General features: G+C 33.9%; 1 protein-coding gene across 3 annotated transcripts in view; it reads left to right on the plus strand.

The window, feature by feature from the left end:
- The window catches only part of LOC149410477 (uncharacterized), a 150,641-nt gene that overhangs the window by 98,472 nt on the left and 26,525 nt on the right, over positions 1-25,644 (plus strand). For all 3 annotated transcript variants that reach the window (XM_089647751.1, XM_089647750.1, XM_089647749.1), the window contains exons 6-8: positions 12,425-12,512; positions 12,968-13,792; positions 15,292-15,515. In XM_089647751.1, the coding sequence (XP_089503877.1) occupies positions 12,425-12,512; positions 12,968-13,792; positions 15,292-15,515 (1,137 nt within the window). The remainder of the gene's footprint in view (positions 1-12,424; positions 12,513-12,967; positions 13,793-15,291; positions 15,516-25,644) is intronic.

Genomic DNA, 25,644 nt, shown 5'->3' on the forward strand with positions numbered 1-25,644 from the left:
TTTTTCGTTTTTATGATATTTTATTAGCAGGCTTAAGATAATAAGCTAATTTGTTGTTATAATTACTTCGTGCCACTCATAAAGGCTTGGCATTATTGCTTAAATGGTTTTAAGCAATGTTAATATGAATCAATCAGACGATATTTCGGACAAATTAAAGCATTTGGTGTTTAGGCAATTTTACAACGTTCGGCGTTTGGTGTAAATTATGTGTCAAACAACTTTAGAGGTTTGGTGTTAGATGGCGCTAAACGTTTGAAGTTTGACAAAGTTTAAGTGTAGATTTGATTTCAGATATATCTTTCTACATTACTGAGACATAAGACTCTAATAAGGGAGGTTTGCTCGACGCTCACATTTTAATTATTTCTGATGAACGTATTACTAAAATTTCAATTGTTTCTAGAGGGATTCCTACGGATTTAAGATATTTATTTTATGTAAAACGGTTTGAAAATTTTATAAAACGTTTTTCAGCTATAAAATTAGCGGTAAGCACCAAATTTTATTTTTCTAGATTGAATTAGTAACTTACCAAGGGATCCCTCTAGAAACATTTGAGATTTTAGTAATGTGTTTATCAGAAATTATTAAAATAAACCACACGGAAAGAAATTGATTTTCTAGGCCTGCCAGGCCAAAGTCGAACGTAGGTCCGTCCAATAAAAGAGATAATGACAGTAAAAAAATTAAGTAAACATTGGTAAAATGTATGTACCATAAATATTATACAATTATCCCATGAAGTTGAACAAAGTGCAATCCATAATTCGAATAGATGTCCTGCAGTACTGTCGCACGTTTCCCGTGATGTCATACGCTTTTCCTTTGGCACATAAATTATATCAACATTTTGACGGCTCATATACTTTTCGTTATTTACAAAAAATTCTAAATTAATATGATACATTTGTGAACAATTTTCAACAAATTTCACTTTAGGAAACAACCTCATAAATGTGATATAATATTCTTCATTAAATTATTAGTTCATGTTTATTATACGAAATTTAAATCTTGAACCACCCTGACCCAAAAGCCTCTCAAATTTTATCAGGACAACTATTACAAAATTACCTACTTAATCTTCCTTACAGCAGAGAAAGTATTAATAAATTCATGTTTGCACAGCCCTGTCAGACGTCGAACCGGTATAATAAAGTAACATAGCAGTTGGCAGGTAGAGATAGTGGCGGTGCGACAGTTAGTTGTTGGCGCCACGAGGCCTCTGCGTAACCCGGCGTGACCTCGGAGTCCGGTATTATATGGGCGTGCACTTACTCATCTTCTCTGGCAAGGTCACTAAGTAAACATTAACAAAACACAAAATATTAACATAACAGAACATCTACGAAACAGAACATTATGCAAAATAGAACATCGAACAAACAGAACATTGACAAAACAGAACATAGACAAAATATTAACATAACAGAATATTGGCAAAAAATAACATAGACAAAATATGAACATAACAGAACATTGACAAAATATTGACATAACAGAACATTTACGAAACAGAACATTATTCAAAATAGAACATCAATAAAACAGAACATTGACAAAACAGAACATCGATAAAATATTAACATAACAAGACAAAATATTAACATATTAGAACATTGACAAAAAGAATATATACAAAATATGAACATAACAGAACATTGACAAAATATGAACACAACAGAACATTGACAAAACAGAACATTTTGCAAAATAGAACATTGACAAAACAGAACATTGATATAATAGAACATTGACTTAATATAACATTGACAAAATAGAACATTAACGTATGGAACATCAACAAAACAGAAAATTGACGTAACAGAACATCAAAAAAACATATTATTGATAAACAACACATTGGCAAAACAGAATATTGATCAAACAAAACATTGACTTATCAAAACATTGACAATTCAGAACATTAGCAATATAGATCATTGACAAATCTGAACATTGATAAAACAGAACATTGGCAGGACTGAATATCGAAGTTAAAGTGAAAAAAAATAAAAACACACTTAACCTAATCGAACCTCGACTAATCTATTTTTTATAATTTTTTAAAAACATTTTGAGTACCGCTCAAGAGTGTCAAAAGCTTCCACCTGGAGTCTGTGAGACTATGACAACCGCAATTATTGGAGTATGATGTGAGGCTGAAGGTACTGGGCAAGAGAAGGACAAGTTGAGAGGAAGGCGGGGTAGCACCTGGCTATTCAGATCTGATCACAAAATACGGTTAAAACAATTTCAACCACCGCTTCGATTCTGAAGTCTTATACCAGGGCGACACTGAGAGTATCTTCCGCTCTGGAACGTCGTAAATATACTATATATTATTTTTAGTTAATAAATTGTGAAGTAACACAGATTCAAATGAAATTTATTTACTTGCGCACGCTGGAATTTGACCCCCGACCTTAGACGAGGATCGTTACCACTCAACCATGGAAGCCGCCAAATGTTCTGTTTTATCCGGTTACTCTCATCTTCACTGGCGAGGTCATTGCTTGCTCCGGTGGGGACTTGTTTTATAGTTTACACACTTAATTATCTGGATTCTCCATATAATGCATGATAGAGTGGAGGGCCTTGGTTTTAAGGAAATTACTGTCCCTTTTTTCATTAATATTATTGAAAAACCTTGCTTCAACGTAATTTTTTTACTACAGGGTTTTCCAATAAGAGGTGTTATTTTGATATTCAATCGTAAAAGATCAATGGTTTCGTTGTTTGTGTGGCACGTAGCGCCGTCTTGTTGAAAGTAAACGTTGTCCAGGTCAACACCATCCAATTCCGGTCATAAAAAATCATTAATCATCTCTCGATAGCGCAATCCATTCACCGTAACTGTTGCTCCAGCCACATTTTCGAAAAAGTAAGGTCCAATGACTCCGCCGGACCATAAACCGCACCAAACAGTCACACGTTGAGGATAGGGAGACTTTTCAACAATAACTCTTGGGTTTTCCGAGCCCCAGATGCGAAAATTTTGCTTGTTGACGAAGCCACTGAGGTGGAAATGGGTCTCATCACCCAAGATGATTTGCATTTGATTCACTCAAGTGAATTTTAATAATTTCAATGCGTTGTTTAAGCGTGTATCGTTCCAATTTTATTGATGGCGTACTTTCTACTTGTCAAATGTCAAAAAATAACAGCTTCAAAAGTAACATCTACCGAAATAGCGGGCTATTCAAAATAACACCTCTTATTGGAAAACCTTGTATTTTTATTTCTTGCTAGAGCAATCCCGATGAGTTACGAAACTCATTGTAGGACGAGAGGGACTTACAATACATAGGTGGAAGTTAATAGGTACAGTTTTACATGGTATTTTGATATCAAAATTATAAGTTTTAACTACGAAACAGTACAAAAATAGAAAAATATCGTAATTATTAAGTGTCACATGCAAAAGAGTACACAAATTTAAAAAGGGAGGTTAAGAAGAACAAACAAGAAGAAACAAAAAAGGAAACAGACAGAAGGTACTTACCCACTAATACATTGGTAAAAATAGATTATGCTCGATTACAAATACAGAGGATAGAAAAGAAGAGAGAAAGAAAACAATACGACAAGAATTACGTATTTTGCTGGCTGTTTTTATATATATATCTGGAAGAGAGTTATAGAGTGTGTAGGCAATATAGTAGAGAGATTTTATTCCACATTTCGTAGCATGTATTAGAGGAATGCTGATTTTATTGTTATTCGGAGTATTGTGGTTAAATATTTAAGTTAATTAATTTTAAAGTATGCATATCTCCTGAGATAAAATACCACGAGGTTCTCACATAAGAGAAACAAATCCAAATTAACCACTTGAACGCCAGCGTATCCTTAAGGATACGTTTAAAAAATCATATCTATTCTAGCTAGGTTTAACTAGCTATTCTGGGGAATTTACGTATGGTAGATAATACACTATTTTTATATCTAAATGGTATAAAACAAAGCAGCTATATGCGTCTGTTTGTTTGTGCGCTTAATTCTTCTAAACTACGCAACGGATTTTGGTATGGTTTTCACTATCATTTAGAGAATTTCTTCCGGAAGGTTTATAGATATCATACATGCATAATATATTTATGGAAAGTAGAGAAAACTCGAGCACTGCTGTTTACACGTTAGCTAATCAATATGTAAACACATTATCTGATAAGACAGCACAAACGAAACACATCATTTGCGTTTGCAATAAACATGAATTCTAACTTTGATTTATTTGTACAAAATTGCTGCAAAATAATGTTCCTACCAATATAATAACGCATATATAGATTTCCGTAGTAAAAATAATCCTTTCTTATTTGCTTACTCTATAGTACTATGTCTATTACATAGTAATTAAAACTATTTGAAAGTAAAACAAATGAAGAAACTCGGATTTGAAGCATTATTTTGAAATCACCCTTCATTTAACCCGGTGTAATTTCTGCTCTGCAGGGTTAAAACATCTGTTATTCAACCCTAAACACCAGAAAAAACTTTAACCCTAAAATAGCCGAAAATTTTTTTTTTTTGTTTTTTTTTTTTTGAAAATGCTCAAATCAAAAAACTTTATGTTTTTTTGGGTTCCCCATGTGGTGTAGATTCTCCAGTTTCCCGCTTGTACTACGAGTTTCCGGACACCGTGTATAGTAATATAAGGAAGTATGGAACAATACAGTAGAATATAAAAATTGTATGAAAGTATAGAACATAAATAACGTGAAAATAGTATGAAAGTTGAACATAAATAATGTAAATGACTATATAGTAATATAAGGAAGTATGGAAGAATAGAGTAGAATATAAAAATAGTATGAAAGTATAGAACATAAATAACGTTATAATAGCATAATATTTTTTAGTTGTTGAAAGTAAAGTGTTTACATTTTTAGATACATAATTCAATAGTATATTAGGGAAATCTGTAATTGGTTTCTCAGTTAGGTAAATTACACATGTATTAATGAACCACATTGTAAACTGTTGATTTCCCTAAAGTAAAATAGATACACGAAAAAGAATATAAAAAGTATGTAGTTATAAAATGTATGAAATCAAACATAGTAAGACGGCCGGCATAGTCCAGTGGTAACGCATTGGACTGCCATTACGAAGGTCGCGGGTTCGAACCCGGCGTGCGCAAATAAATTTTATTTGATTAATTTGTGTTATTTCACAATTAATTCATTAAAATAATATATAATATATAGTATATTTGCGGCACGTTCCAGAGTGGAAGATACTACCAGTATCGCCCTGGTGTAAGACCACCATTCAGAATTGAAACGTTGCTCCAAATGGCTTTAGCCGTGTTTAGTGACTAGATCTGAATAGCCAGGTACTTCCCCACCTTCCTCTTTCCCTTCCCCACTTACCTTCAGCCTCACAACATCCCCCAATTGGGGATGCCATAGTCTCACTGGCTCCAGACGGGAGCAGTTGGGACTCTTGTGAGGTATTCAGTATAAAAAAAAAAAAAAAAATAGTTGGGTACTTTGATCTTCAGTAATAATTTATAGGAATTTGATTAAAAAAAAAAAAAAAAAAAATCAACTTCAAACTCGATTTACTCGATAACGAAAGCTCAAATAAAAAAAATATATACTACAAAATCGACTCCAAATGTGATGTAGATTCACCAGTTTCCCGCTTGTACTACGAGTTTCCGGACACCCTGTATAGTCATTTACATTATTTTATGTTCTTAAATATTCTTTAATAATATGTTATTTTATATTCTTTTATATTCTCTCACATTCTTTATGTTAATGTATAGAAAATCGACCACCATAACACGGGCATGTGCCTAGCATGGTGGTCGAAAAACCATCAATGCATGTAACAAACAATTTAATGAATAAAGAAACATAAAAAAAAATATAAGTTATGACGAAAATAGAATCACATGGCGCTCGGCGAAAAATTTACGTCGTAACAACAAGAGTTCAGACGAAAATATAAATAATATATCTCGTAACTATGTGTATAAATCAGAATGTCGTCTGTTTGTTTGGCCAAACTCTGGCGTCGTGAAATTTGCAACAGGTTTTCCTGTAAGTTTTTAGATTCTCACGGCCAAAAGCATTTTTGTTGTTTGTTTTTGGGGTGTTATGCCGTGTTGCGCTAACTCCTTCTTTAGCCGACGTTTCGGACAGCGTTGCAGTGTCCATCTGCCCTGATGATGGACACTGCAACGCTGTCCGAAACGTCGGCTAAAGAAGGAGTTAGCGCAACACGGCATAACACCCCAAAAACAAACAACAAAAACAGGTTTTCCTGTCTGAAATTTTTATTTCGATGCAATTGTTTTCAGCTCGCCACGTAGTTTCTGTGTAGGTTTGAAATATCAGTTTAACTCTGAAATAAGTCTCGAAGCAACATTTTGTTTGCTTGGCTAATATCTGAATTAGTTAAAAATCTTGAACGGTGAGCTCTGGTGTCATGAATGTTTTCACACGTTGTCCTGTTTGGAATTCCTTGTGTCAATGCTATTATCTTCAGCTCGCACCGTAATTGCCACTGAGCGCTATGTGGCTATTAAATATCAACTTTTCTGAGAAACAGTTAGACTATACCATATTTTTTCAACATGAAACAAGTCGGAACTCGATCAAAGTTGTTACTTGAGTTTGTTTTTTACTAACCCTTGAAATGCCGACCTTCCGCGATCCTGTACTCTGTACTCCTTAGCGTACCAGGGGTAAAATGTTGTTAAAAACGGGACTGCAGGCCTTTAGCGAATGAATTGACAGATTTCCTAACAAACTATCAGTAAAACACGAATGTGTTTTAAGGATGTGTGATTTTATTAGGAAATGGCCTGCCATAACATTTTTGACACGATTTTAATAAATCGGCCATACTCGTTTTTCTCCATGTACGCCGGCTGATGCTATTTTCTTAATAACTTACTGGTTATTCACAAAAAGATGTTTTTTTTTTAATTGTAAGCTCCAATGTAAATGTAAATTATCCATCTATTATTATTTTTCATTTGTTTATAAATTAATTTAAAAAATATATATCTGTCCTTTGTATTTTCCTCAATATAGCTATTTTTCTCTCTAATATTATCAAAAACTAAATGATAACGAAATACGAAAATATTCTTGGGTTTTATTATATTTTCCATAAAGCGAAATAAGTGATCTTCACTGTGAAAAATAAGTTATCTGGTACTTTCCTATAAATAAATATAGTACCAATGGCTTTGAAAATCGGAAATATTTTTCAATCTCACCAATATAAAATTTCAAAGCTAAAATTAATATATTTGCACTAATGTATTTCATTGCAAAGCGAATAAAAAATATTTGTGTATGCCTTTTCGTTACAAAATACAATAAAACCGAGGAATGACCATCGAACAACTTACGAATGCACGGTGGATTCGTTGGCACACTATAATTACAAACGTCAGAAATATACGGTGGATTCGTTGGCACGCTACAGGTACAAACTTCAGAAATCTACGGTGGATTCGTTGGTACACTACAGGTACAAACGTCAGTAATCCACGGTGGATTCGTTGGCACACTACAGGTACAAACGTCTGTAATCCACGGTGGATTCGTTGGCACACTACAGGTACAAACGTCAGTAATCTACAGTGGATTCATTGGCACACTACGGGTACAAACGTCAGTAATCTACAGTGGATTCGTTGGCACACTACGGGTACAAACGTCAGTAATCTACAGTGAATTCTTTGGCACACTACGGGTACAAACGTCAGTAATCTACGGTGGATTCGTTGGCACACTATAATTACAAACGTCAGAAATATGTGGATTCGTTGGCACGCTACAGGTACAAACGTCAGAAATCTACGGTGGATTCGTTGGCACACTACGGGTACAAACGTCAGTAATCCACGGTGGATTCGTTGGCACACTACGGGTACAAACGTCAGAAATCTACGGTGGATTCGTTGGCACACTGCAGGTACAAACGTTAGAAATCCACGGTGGATTTCTCGGCACATGAAAGGTTAAAACTCTAAAGAATTTTACAAAAAAACCGTTTCATAAAATTTTGGCGCCCGACAAACTAACGGTTTGCTGCATTATTGTTAAGATTACATCTCACATGTACGTACTTACATTATTCAACTTGATTGCACTAGCAAGTGGGTGTGACGTGTAATATATATACTTTGATACTATGTAGGTACATAGTAGATATCCGCAAGCGGCGAAACACGCCACGGTCAAAGTGACACAAACCAGAATCAAATTATATATTGATGCATTTTAAAAATGTGCATTATGTGATATATCGGTTTGCCGGTAAGCTTGGCATTTTTTACAGTATATCAAAGACTTTATGGAGGCTGCTAGTTTTGAATTTCTTTTTTTAAAGAAATATAAACATTCCCGGGTTTCGAATAACCTGACAATATTTGAAAATCTCCTACTACCACCACAGTAGGCTGAAAATGTTGCTTTTGTTGTGATGGAGGACTTAGCCAGCCGAGGAATTGAACACGCTACGCCTGGGTGGGACCCAAACGCGATGTCAACTCGGCCACCGACCGGTCAATTGAAACCCACATTATAATATACACATGTCTAAGCTGTTAATAGAATACGAAACAAATTCTTACGTTTTATTAATTTTAAAATGGGTATTCCAGCAATTATGTTGAACCACAACACTCTGTTAAATTATATGAATATGCTCAAATTGTCAGACAGAAGAATTTTCACTGACTTGGTAAATTCTGGGACTAACTACCATATGTATTCCTCTTTGTCCAGAATATTAATGGAGGGAAACAAATATACCAAGTCAGTGGACATCTTTAATTTATCTTTAAACAAAAAATATAAAATGTTATTAATGAAGAAATTCAGTTATGTATAGTAAATAATGTTTATTTCCTAATTTTGTTATTTAAAAGCCCCGAAAAAAGGCGTTAATTAATAAATGATTATATTACTTAAGTCCCGCATACCCAATTTCTACCGATTTATAACTAGTTAACTCTTCAAGTTTTTAAGTTCAAAAAATATATTATTTTTGAAGATAATATATATACATTTGTCATGCCGAAACGTTAATTATGTGAAATTCCCTCGATAGAAAAAAACCGCAAAGTAAGCTTCGAAAATTATTAAAAACACGTTTTTTCTATTATTTAATATGTTATAGGCGTGAAAAAATTCACAGTGCATCTTTAAATGCAACTAAAGCATTTGTCGAGAGATTTTTACTCTATTTCAAACGAGTCGTGTTTTATTAAATATTTTCGCTAAATTATCATCGTTTTTAATATGAGCGCACTCTCTCTAACATTCGTATGTAAATATCTCCCTTTCAAACCATTTGCTTCTTCTTTTGAACACTTACTATGGATTGATGGTGTTGTCCACTATCTTTTATCGTTCGTAAGGTATATTTTTCTAATAGCGGCGACAAGTTTTTCTCAAAGCAAAAGCATTGATTACTGGCTGGTATTTTACGGTGCGTTGGATAAATTCTCTAGCCTACAGTTAATAATGTGAAATCCTTTCAAGCAACATGGGCAGGCCGATAGGTAAGGTTATCGATAAGAGATCAAATAATATTAAACCTAACAGAAAATGGACTTTTTCATCTTCTTCTTCTTTCGTATGGTGGATGGGTCAGAGTGGAACGTCTGGGTGAATGAGCCAGTCTAGAGCCTCGGGCTTCGCCCTGTGGACCTCATAAATCCCGCCGGGGAATGAATGCAGCGGGCATTCTTTAAATCGTAATCGATCTAATTAAATTGGTTGAACCAATGACCAAATAAAATACAATGGGTTGAAAACTATTAGATATTCCCAGCCTCTAGAACTGTGATCTATACCTACCCATCGAAAAGTTCGAAAAAATCTAACTAAAAGGAAATAAAACTGATAGATATTGCTAATTTGCATAACACCTTTCGACTCCACAAATAATTTCCAAAGTTGCTTTCAAATCATAAAAAATCGATTTATTTTATGTATGCATAATCTAATAAAAATGTGTGTTGCTCATTTATTAAGAATCTCTTCAAATTATTGGTAATCCGATTGAAAAAGGGATTGCAGGCCTAATGAAAAAATTAACAGGTTTCCTGATAAACTTTTAGTAAATTACGAATATATTATTACGATGTCGGAAAATATGTTCATGAAATTCCGATTTCCTCATATATTATAAGTGCATGTGCATTCTTAACCCCTTCATCCCCAGCATTCCGTACAACAAATTAGCCATACTCATTTTTCTCCGCGCACAGTATATCATTTTAAATAAAAATAAATCAATTATTTGTAAGCAAAACCTAGATATAAACCTTTCGATAAAAACAAAAATAAAATAAAAAATGGTTCGACTGACGGTTGACGTCTCTACCAACCTCGCCAAATGCCAATCGGGTAGGACCAACATTTATTTCTTATGTTAACTAGTGTAATGTCATTCGATCTCAGAGAAATGCTTTGATGTCCACGTTTTTGTGTAGGTACATGATTGCCACCAAAATGTATTTTCATCGACAACGAATCTATGTTTCAGTTAGATCGAATATCAGGAAGTGGGTTAATTTCCGCTTCCAAGATTTGCATTCATTCATTACCGAAAACAAAAGTGAACTTCAAATAGATATTTAAAAAAGAACATTTTAGTTTGGTCGGGTGGGTAAGTTGGCCTCGGACAAATAGCCAATAGCCAGTAAACTAAATATAATAATTTGAAAATCTTTTTCGGTTACAATATAAATAATTTCGTTTTTTTAATCTTTGTACTCTGCACGTCACGAGCCGCCACTGATAGCATTTTTTTTAAATTCCTGATACAATGGCGACGTCTTGTCAGCATCTTAGCTATTTCACCGGGTCGTTCTTTCTTGGGTAGATGTGGATTTTTGACATATTTCAAAACTACTTCTTACATTAGTTTTATTCATTGTTCGAACTCTAGATGAGATTTTGTAACAGTATTAAATTAGAATTACCCAATCCACGGCTTCTTAAACTTTTTACCTTCTCTACTTTACGAATAAATGTTTTTTAAGACTAAACTGATAGTGGGCTATCCGTGTATCTAAAGAAATTTCAATTTTCCTCTTCTTTATTAGTGAAATTGACGGTACATTTTTTCCACATTTTTAAATTTGAAAAATCTTTCTTTCTCCTGAGTTTATCAATTTCAGTTAGGGGGCCGCTTGAAGCCTATTCCCCTACTTCTCGACGAGCAAGCAGAAAGTAGAATACGACATACTGTCACTAGGTTGTCCTTCATACGTTCGATTTTTGAGTAGAAATAATAAAAGAAAAGAAACTCCATCAGATTTGGTTTTTGCTCGAGAATAATTTGTGCACTTCTCAAAAGCACAGCAAGGCATTTTTTTTCATAAAAAAGAGACTAGAGTGACGTGTTGAAAAGCTGGTGACAGCTTTTCTGACCGATGGAGTTATGTGCGATACTAAATGCAGTAAATCTCAAGTATTTCCACTGGACCTAGTTCAGTGAAACCACAACCGTTGTCTCGGTAACCTATCTTTTATTTTTATTCATCTAAGGTTTCACCATGATTATGAAATTCAAATAGGATGGAGATCTACGATGAACCAAAGGGTAATTAAGTCGTGGCGATACGCACTTCTAGTTTTTTTTAATTTATTTTTTATTATTGTACAACAGAATATATATTCCAATTACAGTACAATTTTACATGGTCATATCAGCATACACTCCCCTCGTCATGCTATGCTTTGCCAGGACGTCGGTTGTTGTGGTCTGGTACATATAGATCATAGCTTCCCAAGAGGAATGGGTTATCGATAAAATTTTTCAAAATTTTGAAAGACATTGCATTTTGCTAGAATCGCTTTTCGCCTAGTTTCCAGACTCACAGAATTAGTTTCCTCAAGTAAGTCGATATGGTGCATGAACCTAGGATAGGTTCCATGCGTCCGCATATAGACATACCTGAGGATTTTTTTATGGATTTGCTCTAACATATATATATTTTTTTTATTTTATTTTTTTTTTTATTAAAGATCAAAATAATATACAAAAATCAAAAAGTCCCAATAAACTACTTTAAAGTAGTTTGTCATTGGGTGCTTTTAACTTAAACAGATTATATCAAATGTATACATTCATATCATGAGAGGTGTAATACAATAAAAATAAAAACAAAAAACAATTTAAAGCGTATGCAGTTAGAAATAGTTTGTATTAGAGTCTAATACAAACTATTTCTTTCAGCTAGCCAATTTTTCAACAAAAAATTTCTTTTTATATTTGTACATTTTTTGATTTCAATTTTTTTTATCAATGTACTTCTGGTGGTACGGTTATTATTACGGTTTTTCTTCTTTATTCGACAGTTGCGCCGAATCTTTAACCTCCACAAAAGCATTATTAAATAAACTGACAATGTATTTTTGTTTTATTGCAGAGTCCACGAGACGAGCCCCCGGAGGTCCCCGTCTGACTCTGGACCAGCAAGCCACCCTGCTGGCCCTTCAGACCTTCAAAGACGAACTGTAAGTCTTTTTCTATTTTTTAATAAATACAACTATTCCCAAATTACCGTTAAACTTATTGTAGATCAGATATGAGCGCATCAGCAGAATGCTTCCTGATCATCAAATAATAATAATAAAATTACAGATATTCTGATAATGTTTGAATTCCTCCTACTGCCTATAATGGCCGAAAAATGTGATTTTTTTCAAACATATCTGTTTGCTTGCGGATAGGCGTCTTAACCATTTTTAATTCTGAATTTTAAATATAGGATTGACAAATAAGGCGTTTAATAAATAGATCTTAATGGTCGAGTGGTTTATACGCCTGTACCGGTAAGACAAAAGATCATGGGTTCTTTTAAATGATGAGATTAACTCCTTCGACATTTTCTTGACTTTCGTATATCTCTAATTTTATGACTAAAGGTATTAAATTAAATTTATTCTAATTCCGCAAATCTTGCAAACAGGTTCCTCAGAGCGCACGCCCAACAGCAGAGGCGCCACGTGACATCCAGGAGCCGACCCCCTGCTCACCTCTCCACCCCCGCCCCCGGCTTCAACAACAGCCACAACAACATCAACCACAATAACAACAACACCACCACAGGCAACAAGAACTGCCAAGAAGCCGTACTGTCAAGAAAGAGGCCATCCTTATCTCCCATCAGACAAAAGAACAAATCCTATCACCCTGATGCAGTCACCATCCCAACAGCAGCCACCAGCTTCCGAGACGTCAGAAAGACAATGAACCATGAAACTTACAACCAATCTGTTACTGTTAAAGCTGAAAATCATAGATTTCTGGCACCGCCAGATTTGTTGATAGTCAAACGCGAAAAGATTGAAAGAACTTGCGAAAAGTTGGACCACAGCAACAATTCTGTTGCGGAAAGTGACTCTGAAAAGATGAATACTAATTTTGAAGACTCGAGAAAGGCAACAGTGAAAGCAGATGGAAGCGTTTCTTATGTAACGCATGGAAAAAACTCCGCATTAGACAATGTAGACAGTAAATTTTTTAAAAGCCTCCAAAAGAATTTGGCTAATTTTGAAACGGCTTCGAAGAAGGAGTATTTGGAAGATGTCGTTAAAACTGAAAGGTTTTCGCCTGATTTGGTTGCAAAAGATGGTCATCTTTCACAAGATGCTAATACAGAAAGGCAGGCAGATGTGAAACAAGTTATTGCGGAGGATAGAATAGAGGCTGTGGTTAAAAGCGCAGGAGTGTTCAATATTCCGAGCAGTGATGCCACAAGGCTTGCGAAACACCTCAAGGAAGCGGCCTACAGGTACGGTACACTTATTTTAGCTGTAAAATTATTTTATTACCGAATTGAAAGTGAACAGGTGAGATTATATATTGCAAGTGTCGTGGCGACTGACCAGCCTGGGAAATAGTCCACGGCTGTTGTAAGAGATGATCCTGCAAAACTCTGCGTAAATTAAAACTTTCTACTCAAAAGATGTAAGTTTGGATCTTCTTTTTCAAATTGTCCCATAATTTAGTATTAATGATGGTGATTATTATTGTCACTTTACCGAAATACGATAACTCCGGGGAATTAATCGACGGCCTCCGTGGGCGAAGGGTAAGGCTCTCGACTAGCAAGCTGGAGGTCGCGGGATCAAATCTCGGCCTGCGCAATTAAATTTTGTGTGTGTTATTTCACAATTTACTCATTTAAAATAATCTATAGTGTACTTGAAAATAAGCGGAAGATACTCTCTGAGAAATGGCTTTAGCCGTGTTTGGTGACCAGATCTGAATAGCCAGATACTTTCCCCACATTCCTCTTCCCCATCTCCTTTCCCTCTCCATACTTTCAGCCATACTAAATATCCGATATGGGGATGCAATCATCTCACTGGCCCCAGACGGTTGGGAACAGTTGGAACTAATTAAAACTAATTACATTTTTTTATTATTCTTTATTATATATTTAATATATAATAGTATATTCAGGCCAATGTATTAGCCCTTTTGACGACATCACTCAGTTTGATATCATATTATTATTTCCGTTGAAAAAGAATTGTCATTGAGATAGTGACGTTTCTTTGGCCAAACTGTACAATTCCTAATTTGAAATAAAACATGTTACATAAAATATGTGGTTTATAACTAGTAGGTATTGAAATACCTACTTACAAATCTAATGATTTCAGAGGAAAAATTTGGTTTTGATATATAATAAAAGAAAATTAGTAACATTCATTTTTGGACGCGATGTCTACTGTTCACAGAACTACTGGTTTAATATGTACGTTTGGGGTAAAACATCTCACACATCAGCAATAATAACAACTATGAATAACAATCGCCCCCATTTGTAAACTATCGTTGCTCGATGGCACTGACTTGGTCACGTGACACATCAAAATCCGTCGCGCGCTAAGGCCTGTTCTGTAGTCGGCCCTGGTAAGGCACTTATGAGATGTTTCACATGTAATTAATTTATAAATAGCACATGTTCATCGAGACACTATATAAGTTACAAACCAATTCTTTAGAACTTTGTAATCATTAAAAAATAGGGGAAAAATTAGTTAATTCTTTATTTGAAATATGAGATTGACAAAAATTATGTATTATAATTAGATCCCAATGGTCGAGTGGTTAAAAACATTGTCAGACAGATATCATGTGTTCGATTCTCAGTTGAGACCGTTATCTTTTTTTTTTAATTTCTAAATCTTGTCCTGTTTCATATTTTGTTTAGATTTATCAATATTATCTTAAAAAATTTCAAAAAAAAAAGTGAATCTAACTCTCGTATTTGCTCCCAAGGTTGCAAAAGGAACATCGCACCCGTCCGGCCGGGCACAGCACCCCGCCCGGTGTAAGCGCGGGCGCGTTGTTACCCGCGCTGGATGGGCCCGAGGAGCGGCGGCTGGCAGAAGCTAAGGCCGTGGCTCGTGCGCGTCGCAAACTGCACACATGTGACGTGGACGGCTGCAGAAAGGTCTACACCAAGAGCTCGCATCTCAAAGCGCACAAGAGGACGCATACGGGTTAGTTACTTTTTATCATCTTCTTCCACTTGTCTTTTACGGGGATCGCGCGAGAACAATACAGAAGACAATATGCTATTGTCTTGTCCCTGCACCGTGAACAGCTTCGGCAGCGCAGGGCAGGACAATGGGACAATATAACAAGAACAATTCTACAGCGGAACACTGCGAAAATGGATACACGACGATACATGCCTTTTATACCAAGATGTTCTGTAGTGTTACATTTAAGCGGTATTATTATATATATATTTTTTTATTTAATATTTGAAAAAATATATTTTTTTTACATAGATAAATACAGGATATTTACAAGATATAAAACAATAGAAATTAAAGTAGCCTTTCCTCACCATAAAGAGACAATGCTTTGGTGTTTGGTGAGGGAATTCTAATGTTAGTATTAAGGTAAATAAACAACACAAGATTTAAACAATATTACTTCTAGATGTAAGTAGTGAACGTATTTTGGACTTCCTGAATGTTTTCGATATTTTTTAAATTTAATGGAAGGTTATTAAAATAAATTATGCCTAGATAAAGATAGGTATTTTGAATGAGCTTAGTGTTAAATTTTGGGATTTTAATAGTTTTCTGGTATCTTGCTGATGTATTGAATTCCATGTTATTAGTATTTGACTGTATTTCTTTGCAAATTTGAAGTATTGAATATTTTTGATACATTTTGTCTACTGTATATTAAACTGGATATTGTCCTACTGTCTTGTCAAAACTTCGTTATGTATTTATTAATTTTCGGGAAATCGACAGTTTTCATAAGTATTATATAGCCAAAGTAAAACCATTTATGGATTTCCTCCTTGTGACTTTACCTCTACTGAGACAGCATAATAAGGAAAAAGTCAATTAAATTTGTAAGAAAGGAATATGAATTCAAAAATTTATGCATAACAAAAGATTATATAAAACGAAAAATTTACAAAACAAAACATTTTTCAATACATTTATAGCCATGGAGAGAGGTTGTAGATATAAATCAAATCATAATAGAAATATAAATAATAGAGACATAACATTATTCAGAAACCATCACGGAAATATTATTTTATGGACCTCTTGTATTTGGTAAGTTCGCAACTGAAAATATCCACCTTGGATAATACAAGGTGGATATTTTATTTTATTTCATCTTCCACGTGTATTTTACCGGTTATTATACTCGTATTAAACTTAATATTGTCCTACTGTCTTGTCAAAACGCTTTAACACGCGGACAACGCCGCAGTTTAGTAGTTTTTTAACAGTAACATTGTTGTATACAGTAGTGGATGGTGGAAGAATTCAGAGATGCCCGAGAAAGACATTAGCAATAGCGAAGCATTTCAGGGCCACTAGTATTCAATAAAAAAGATAATATAAACTAATAAAATAAAATCGTATAAATAATAATGTTAATGTTCATTTGTTCAAATTCTTGAACCTCCGAAAGTTCTTCACTTATTGCTTTGAAATTTTAACTCAACGTTGCATTCGAAAACGCGTGTATTTTTATTTACCTATAACATATAGATGTCACATGTGACAGCTAAAAACATGTTTTTTGACACCTGTGACAGGAACCAAATATTATATTATGTTAATGTCACCTGTGAGAGGTAAAAACATGCATTAAAAAAACAGCGCCATCTGTTGGACGTAAAAGCAAGACGCGATTTTTTTTCTATCTGCACAGACAGACTGAGCCATAGCAACACGTGGCGGGGAACAGCTAGTACAATAATAATAATGAAAAAAGGCAAATATAATGTACATATACAACCGTACCTCATTATATTTGTACCTCAAGTACGGATGTATATAATGAAGTGTGTATTGTAATGGTATTGTCTATTATTATTGCCACTACGCCCATAGTTTGTATAGTACCTTCATCACGTAAAATTGGTAATACGTCGTCACGCCCGTGATGGCGATGGGTACGTAGTTCGTATGTTTGTAAGTATCGTGTGTTTGTAAGGCAAAGTGTTTGTATTTTTCCAGTGACTGCGCCAGTTTGTTTGCTGTGGCAATCGTCCTTGAGATGGATATACTCAATGGAACGGCATTCACGACAAGCCAACATTACTTTCGGACACCCCGGTTTCTAACGGGTGGCCCAAAAGTTTTGCATTAATTAAAAAAACCCTCAAAAATCTATTTCAACATATGAATCCTATAATTTCTATACCCGCTATATCCGATTTTTTGACAAAATGATCTGAGTATGACATCTTGTTCACATTTTTGCGAGCAACAAGAGGAGCCTAAAATTGAGTTTCAAAACCCTCCTTATTGCGACCAAAAACCATGTTAAAACTGCGAGTGAGAAACCAAATCCGCTATATCATACAGAAAGTTACTATCAAAACCCGCTATATCGGATTCAACGAATCACAAGCAGTTATTTTGCCAAAATACAATATGGCCGCCGCTCTGACGCCACGCTCGTGTGTCAAAATGATCTACGCGTGAGTTTCTAAACCCGCCATGTCGGCTCAGTTGACTTTCAAAATCACGAAGTGAGTATCAAAATCCGCTATATCCATTTTATTTATCGAAATTACTTAATTATTGCTAGACATATATAGAAAAATAAATGCTTTTCGAAATTTTATTACTCCAATTCATTATATAAAAAATTGTAATGCATTTATTTATGTACGCTAGAGAAGTGACAGTTTTTTGCGGTTTTCTCCAAATCAATGAAAGGTGATATAGCGGGTATAGAAATTACACGACTCATATGACCTCTGGTTGTAAAAGATTATTCTTTGGAAATTGATACGCAGTACCTTATTTTGTTTAAGTATATTTTATTTAGTTATAAAATTTTACATCTTTTATCTAATATATTATTTTCTTGGACTACTGTAATATTATTAATTTGGAAAAGTAGCTTTATAACACCTATTTTTAAAAAAGGAGATAAATGTCAAATTGAAAATTATAGACCCATATGTATTATGTCATCACTACTTAAACTTTTAGAAAAGATTATATTAAGTAAAATCATCCATCAAATTAAACCAATTATATCAACTTTTCAACATGGTTTTATGCCAGACAGATCTACGTCATCTAACTTATTGCTTTACAAAAATTTTATTTCTAATGCATTGTCCAAGGGTCTTCAAGTTGATACAATTTATACTGACTTTAGCAAAGCCTTTGATACTGTTTCTCATCGCATTTTAATGGAAAAATTAGAACACTTGGGAATAAGCGGCAACTTTCTCGAATGGCTTAGAAGTTACTTATCATACAGAAAATTATCTGTAAAAATTACCTCCATAACTTCTTACACTTTTTTTGCCTTAAGTGGGGTCCCCCAAGGTTCCCACCTAGGACCAATTCTTTTCCTACTATTTATTAATGACATTTCACTAATTTTCGATAATATTCACTTTCTTCTATTCGCCGACGATCTAAAGATGTTTAAATCTATCGGTAATTCTTCTGATTGTTTAACTCTACAAATGAACTTAAATAAACTTTATGAATGGTGCATCGTATACAAATTACATCTTAAAATCAACAAATGCCAAACGATCAGTTTCCATAGATCTAAAACCCCTTTATTATTCGACTACTCAATTAAAAATGCCAATCTAAAAAGAGTTTTTGAATTCAATGACCTTGGAGTTATCTTTGACTCCAAATTACGCTTCTTGAATCACATTAATAGCATTACCAGTAAGGGATTACAAATGCTTGGATTTATTCTCAGAATCGCTAAAGACTTTAATAACATAAAAACTATAAAATTACTATACACGTCTCTGGTTAGAAGTCAGGTTGAATACAATGCAACCATTTGGTGTCCTCATTTCAACTCTCATTGTTTACAAATTGAAAAAATTCAAAATAAATTTTTACGTTTTATTAATTTCAAAATTGGTATTCCTATTATTGAAATCAATTATGTCAATTTACGCAGTAAACTTAACTTATCGAAATTATCTGAAAGGCGAAAAATATTTGGTCTTCTTATATTATATAAAATTGTTCATTCAAGGTTAGACTGCCCTGACACTATAAACTTGCTATCTTTACATATACCTCCAAAATATACTAGACGGAATATTTTATTCTACAACAATAACTTCGCTACGAATTCTGTGTTAGAAAGAATACATAGGTTGGGCAATGAACTATGTGATGTCGCTGACATATTTAATTTAAACTTCAATACATTTAAAGCCAAATTAGTCCACCACTTTTTAAATGTAAATAATGTATGAGAAATCATTATATTTTATTTCGATTTTGTATTGTTTGTTTTATACTGTTGCTAAAAATGAAATTTGTAATTTTTATGTACTTAAAAGCCCAATAGGGCGTCAATAAATAAATAAATTATTTACTACTTACATACTAAAATTTGGGCTTCACAACATTGAGACATAATCCAAGAAAAACTGCTTTTAGCTTCCTTTACAATTACCGGGAGTTCATTGAACATTTTTAAACCTTTATAATAAATATTGTTTTGTGTTCCCGACAAATTTGTTTTAGGAAGCCTAAAAACGTTCCAGTTTACTCGTAGGATATAAGAGATTGCCATACACTTAAAAGATTGAGTTGGCATTGCATGGTTTTTATCCTGGTGTACCTGCTACAACACAGTATTGACCTCATACTTCTGTTCTAAATTATTTCCATTCTCTTAATTTGGGTTTTGTTACTCAGAAAGATTACACTTGTGAAGTAATTCAGATGGGATGGGATTAAAATGGGGTTTAACTATCGAACTGGATAGTGGAAAACGGTACTCATAATCGCTGCGGACGCGTATTCAGATTTATATCGGATGGACTCTTCATATAGCGTCAGGATAGCCCGAATTTGTTGACGTTTTTTCGCGAAGTTTGACAAATATCGATATATCGCATAGTGAAAATGTAAAAAAGCAGTAATGCCCATTTGCAGCACTATCGGAAGGATATTTTAAATCGATATATTGATTTACCAAATTAAATACGGGACGCATAATCAAATTGGCCGGACTTGCAAATAAAAAAGGCCGGGTCAATGTCATCTGAAGAAACGTGAATTTAGCAACAAAACGCGAAATACGAAATATGTTTTATTTTGCGAAGTTAAACACAAATATTTAAATTTTTTACAATCATTCTCTACATAACTTATTTTACCACATTATATGATAAAACCATTACCGAAAAAGGAGTAGTAAATTGGAGGTTTTGAACTTTAAAGCAGTTTTTTAGGTCTGATACTTTATTTTTTTCTTAGCTATATAAACACTTTAAAAAGTGCTCGATTATTTCAAAGGCCAAGATGTGTTATACTTAAGTGTATTAAATAATTTAACCATTTAAAATATTTCTTTTTTTTTTACTTCTTTGTGTGTAAATTCAAAAACATAATAATTATATATCGTAATGTTCTTAACCACCCTGTAGTAAATCCAATTGTTTCGCAAGTGTCCAAACGGATTCACGCACGCTCCTCTATGCCTTATAAAAATACATCGCGTGTAATTTATACATGCCCGTACTCGCGTGTGTCAGTGTGTGTGTGTGTGTAAAGGTGTGAGCGTAAAGGTGTGCACGTGACAGAGCACACACACACAAGCACACGACTCCATCTTCTGACCCGTCCTCTGCTGACCTACATAGGAGAGGCTGGGAGGGACTGTTAACTGACAAACTGCGGCCCGATTTGGTCCAGCACGAATTGAATCAAGTTCATGCCACACATTATCGAATTAAATTTATTACGATTCTATGACAAAACAGAACATATAAAATAATGGGAAGGTATAAAAAAACAACCTAACTTAACCTATTCTTTTATCTTGTTCTGTTTTGTAACTGTTTGTTATATCCGGCTACCGCTCGATTGTTTACATAATAATTACAAAAATCATTTTATTAAATTAGTAAATCAAATCTAATAATAATTATTAGATATAAGTACAAAACTTTAATTTGGATTTGACGCCTTAATACCCTACCAAATCTTAATAATTAATTTTTAATCATAGGGTATATATAGCAAATATCTAGTACGGATATATGCTATTTTATTTACATATTTGTGTTTTAATTTATAAAATAGGGCTGTTAAGGAATACAAATTTTCATGATTTCGATGAAAATTCGGCAATTATTTGTGAGTTAAGTAATGATAATTATTTAAAAATATAATTTTGATCAACTATACAAATGTAATGAAATACAAAATAAAATAAATTAAAATCATTTATTAAGCAACGCTTCTTTACTAAGTTTTAATTTGTAACTTTTACTAACACAGAAGGTAGTTAATTTTTTTTTAATAATTATAATTAAGGCGATGCCATACGTAGTAATGCAAAATCATGTGTTTTTGGTTTGAAAATTTGGCCGTTTAGAAATGTTTCAGATGCTTTAATTAAATACTGTGAGTAGAATACATCTTGGCCTTTTAAATAATCGAGTATTTTTTAGATAAGTCTTTTTATAAGCCCAGAAAAAAATAATGTAAAGGCCTATGAAAACTGCTTTAAAGTTCAAAATATCCTACTTACGAACCCATTTTCGGTTAAGATTTTATTGTATAATGTGGCAAATTAAGTTGTTTATAAAATGATCGAAAAAAAGATAAATATGTATGCCTGAACATCCACAAAGTAAAATAAAAGGCACTTTTTGGCCATGTTTTTTTCTTGCATAAATCAAAACAGGCGGATGGTGTTAAGCGTGAATTTAAACCTTATTGCCATCTACGTAAAGGTCTTTATTGATAACGGCTCAATTTAAAATATTACACGACGTAGTGCATCGCCTTTACTCACAAAAAATGAAAAATTCGCCTCTAAAATCACGAATAATGTTTTTTTCATGGCTTATATAATATAGAAATAGTACATATCCATACTAAATATTATTTACAATATCTTTGGATTTAAAAAAATATGGTTTCTCAGTTTAGTTGTGTATTTTTGCATCAAATTCGATTTTTAAGTTTCGTTTGAAAAAGGTTGTGCAGCCGTTCCTCTTAAGAATAAAATATTATTTTATGAAATAGAGAACATAAACATATAAACGAAATTTTTTAGTTTTGAGTTGACATCGCGTTTGGGTGCCACCCAGGCGTGTGTTCAGTTCCTCGGCTGGCTCCTAGTCCTCCATCACAATACAAGCGCAATAATTTTCAAATATTGTCAAGTTATTCGTAACTTGGGAATTTTTAGTCTTTCTTTTAAAATTAAAAAGAAAATAAAAATTGGCATTATTAATAAAAAAGTATTTTAGTAAAAAAAAAATATTACGCTTTAAGTTTCGCTGTATGAGCGTTAAATACAGTTTTGCGTATTCTCCGTCCTAGGTTTAGTTGAAAATATATCAACGTAAAAAAAATATTATATAATGTGGGTTGTAGTTGAGCTGCCCTGCTTCAACTTTCGCAAGTTGTGCCCATCTTCACTTCGGCCGATCGTTACCGTTCCTAGGGTGACCAGCTGTTGCTCACTTGCCTTGGTACTGATTTAAAATATTATGTAATAATAATTGGAGAATTTATATAGCGCCGTTTTTTTTTAAAATTATCTCAAGAGCCGCTGTACGATTTACTACAAGTTCTTAGGCTCGGTCTAATTTTATAATTTACAAACGGATACAGAAAAACATACCTGGCAGGTCACTTCAGATAAACACACTTTTATTAAAAAGTTTATGACTTCGCACGGAGTGGACCAAAGATATTAGAAGAACGAGATATGCTATGTTGGGCCGTAGGCGGAGTACTACCTAATTAGGGTACTTTGAATACTATCGGGACGTGTACGCACAGAAATCTGTTCTATGTATTAGTGCGGATACCTTAGCGTAAGCGAAGGTGTGCAGTAGTATTGGTGAACAAAACCGGCGACACTGGACAAAACAATTCCTCACAGTATGAACTGCTCATAGCACGTCTCGTTCTTCTAATATCTTTGGAGTGGACACTATAGTAAAAACACTGGACATTGGTTTTACATTTGCTATTTTACTGTCCATTACTTATGATATTACACTTATTAGAAGATTGGTGGCAAAGGTAGATTTGATGTTTCTTTTAAAGGACTGAAGAATTTAGGACCTTTAGGAGTGGAGAATTTTTATGAAATGACCTTAAAAAGCTGACAAATTCTTAGTTTCTTTTTTACACATTTAGTTATTTACAACTAGCTGACGTGTAACCGTCGTTCCTGGGGATTATCCTTAGGAGATAGACATATACCATCATGGACTTCTCTGTAGACCTTTTTAAGATGTACAATTCTGTAGTACATTATTTTGATGTATCTTTTATAAGGTTAAGCCAGCGTTAGTAATGTAAGCGCCCGATAATATTTTTTTTTCGACTTGATTACAAGACATCGACTTTTCTGTTCTTTCTATAAATATAATATGCATGTATTATGTACAAAAACCTTCCGGAATAACTTCTCCAGATGATAGTGGAAACCCTATAAAAATCCGTTGCGTAGTTTAGAAGAACTAAGCACACAAACAGACTATTTAGATGTCGCGAACTCAAGGAGAAAGAATTCTGATTTTATGGATATGACTGTCTAAAAAGGTGAGTTTTAAGTTTAGCTCTTAATTCTGTCGAGTAATGTGATCATTCTTAAATCCTGTGGTATTCTATTCCAGGATTTAGGGTCTAAAATATTTTTATTTCATTAACCATTTATGTCATTTTAATATACGATTTCGACACCCCAAATTTGCCAATTTACAATTTCATATATTTATCCAAAGCCTTTACCTGTTAAACTATCTACACTTATCTTACCTTTTGATCACAACATAACACAACTCAATACATGCTGTTTCACTGAAATATTTTCTATTGACCTTATCAAGACATGTCCAAGCCGAATGTCCGGCAAGTATGGTCAGAATTGTCACCCCACGCAGGCCACTTACAATATGGCCCGTTGCCTCTCCCAAAGGTTGGTTGCAACACACTCTGCAGAGAAGAGGCCTTGTTGCGCAACTTGAGTGTTGCCTAGGCGCGGCCAAACACACACACACTTAATAAAATTCACACCAATAAACATTAATACATATATCATGCTTACTGCACACTTTATGTGTCATGTTTATCATGCATTTAAATGGTCAAGGAAGGAGAGATTTTTCCAGTCCTGCCAAATTTAATATCCTGTTGCGCCAAGAGGTATATTATAAAACATCTTGGAAATTTAAGACATTTTAAAACTTTATTACTTTTGTATAACTGTCTAGGTTACAAACAAGTTCATTAGTGATTATTCAAAAAGGTAGCTGTCAAAAACATGATTTGTAAGATAATATTGTTAACTCCGAATTTAAAATATGAAATTTACAAATATGAAGTTTAATAGTAATTTAAGTCCCAATGGTCGAGTGGCTACAGACACTGTCCTGGAGTCCTACTCTGTATCTTTCGAAACTCTCCTGCCGCCGGTTTAGCCACGTCACAAACCCGTATTAACCCCTCCCTTACGGTGTTCAAAAATTCCTCGTCCTCCGGTGCTATACACTCGGTAAATATTTATATATTGTAATTACCTAATGCAATACTTAAATGATTGCGGACGAATGCCAAAAATTTTTAACCCTGTGTTTAGTATATTTACAGAGATATTTTATTAATTAGAGACAATGTTCACTCAGTTGACAGTACCGGCAAGGACAGGTTAAACCACGAACTTACTGGTTTGTTAACCCGAAAGATACAGAGTAGGCCCCCTAGTAAGATAGAGAGATCCTGGGTTCGATTCCTAGTTGTAACCGTTATCTCTTTATTTTCTGTGTCTTGTTCTCTTTCACGTTTCGTTTGGATTTGTTATTATATTTATTTATTTATTTATTATTATTCTTCAATAAGATATTTCAAAAGCTCACACAGTGAAGAGCTAGTCCCGGGGAGGAATTTTCAATCCTCAGTCAAACCAAAAAATAATGAATTTTTCGATATTGGCTATTAGCCGGCCCAAGAGATGGCGCAACTAGAATTGATAATAGATGTATTATGGTAAAAAAAACATTTTTTTACTGGTTGGTTTTCTTGAATAAGGCCATTCCTCCACAAGTAAACTGCTGTGTCTTATAAAATATCTTGTTTGACGTAGGATTTAACTTTCCTCTCCTGA

The sequence above is a fragment of the Hesperophylax consimilis genome, chromosome 27, assembly GCF_061612785.1.
Source record: "Hesperophylax consimilis isolate HC1 chromosome 27, BYU_Hcon_1.0, whole genome shotgun sequence".
Lineage (NCBI taxonomy): Eukaryota > Metazoa > Arthropoda > Insecta > Trichoptera > Limnephilidae > Hesperophylax > Hesperophylax consimilis.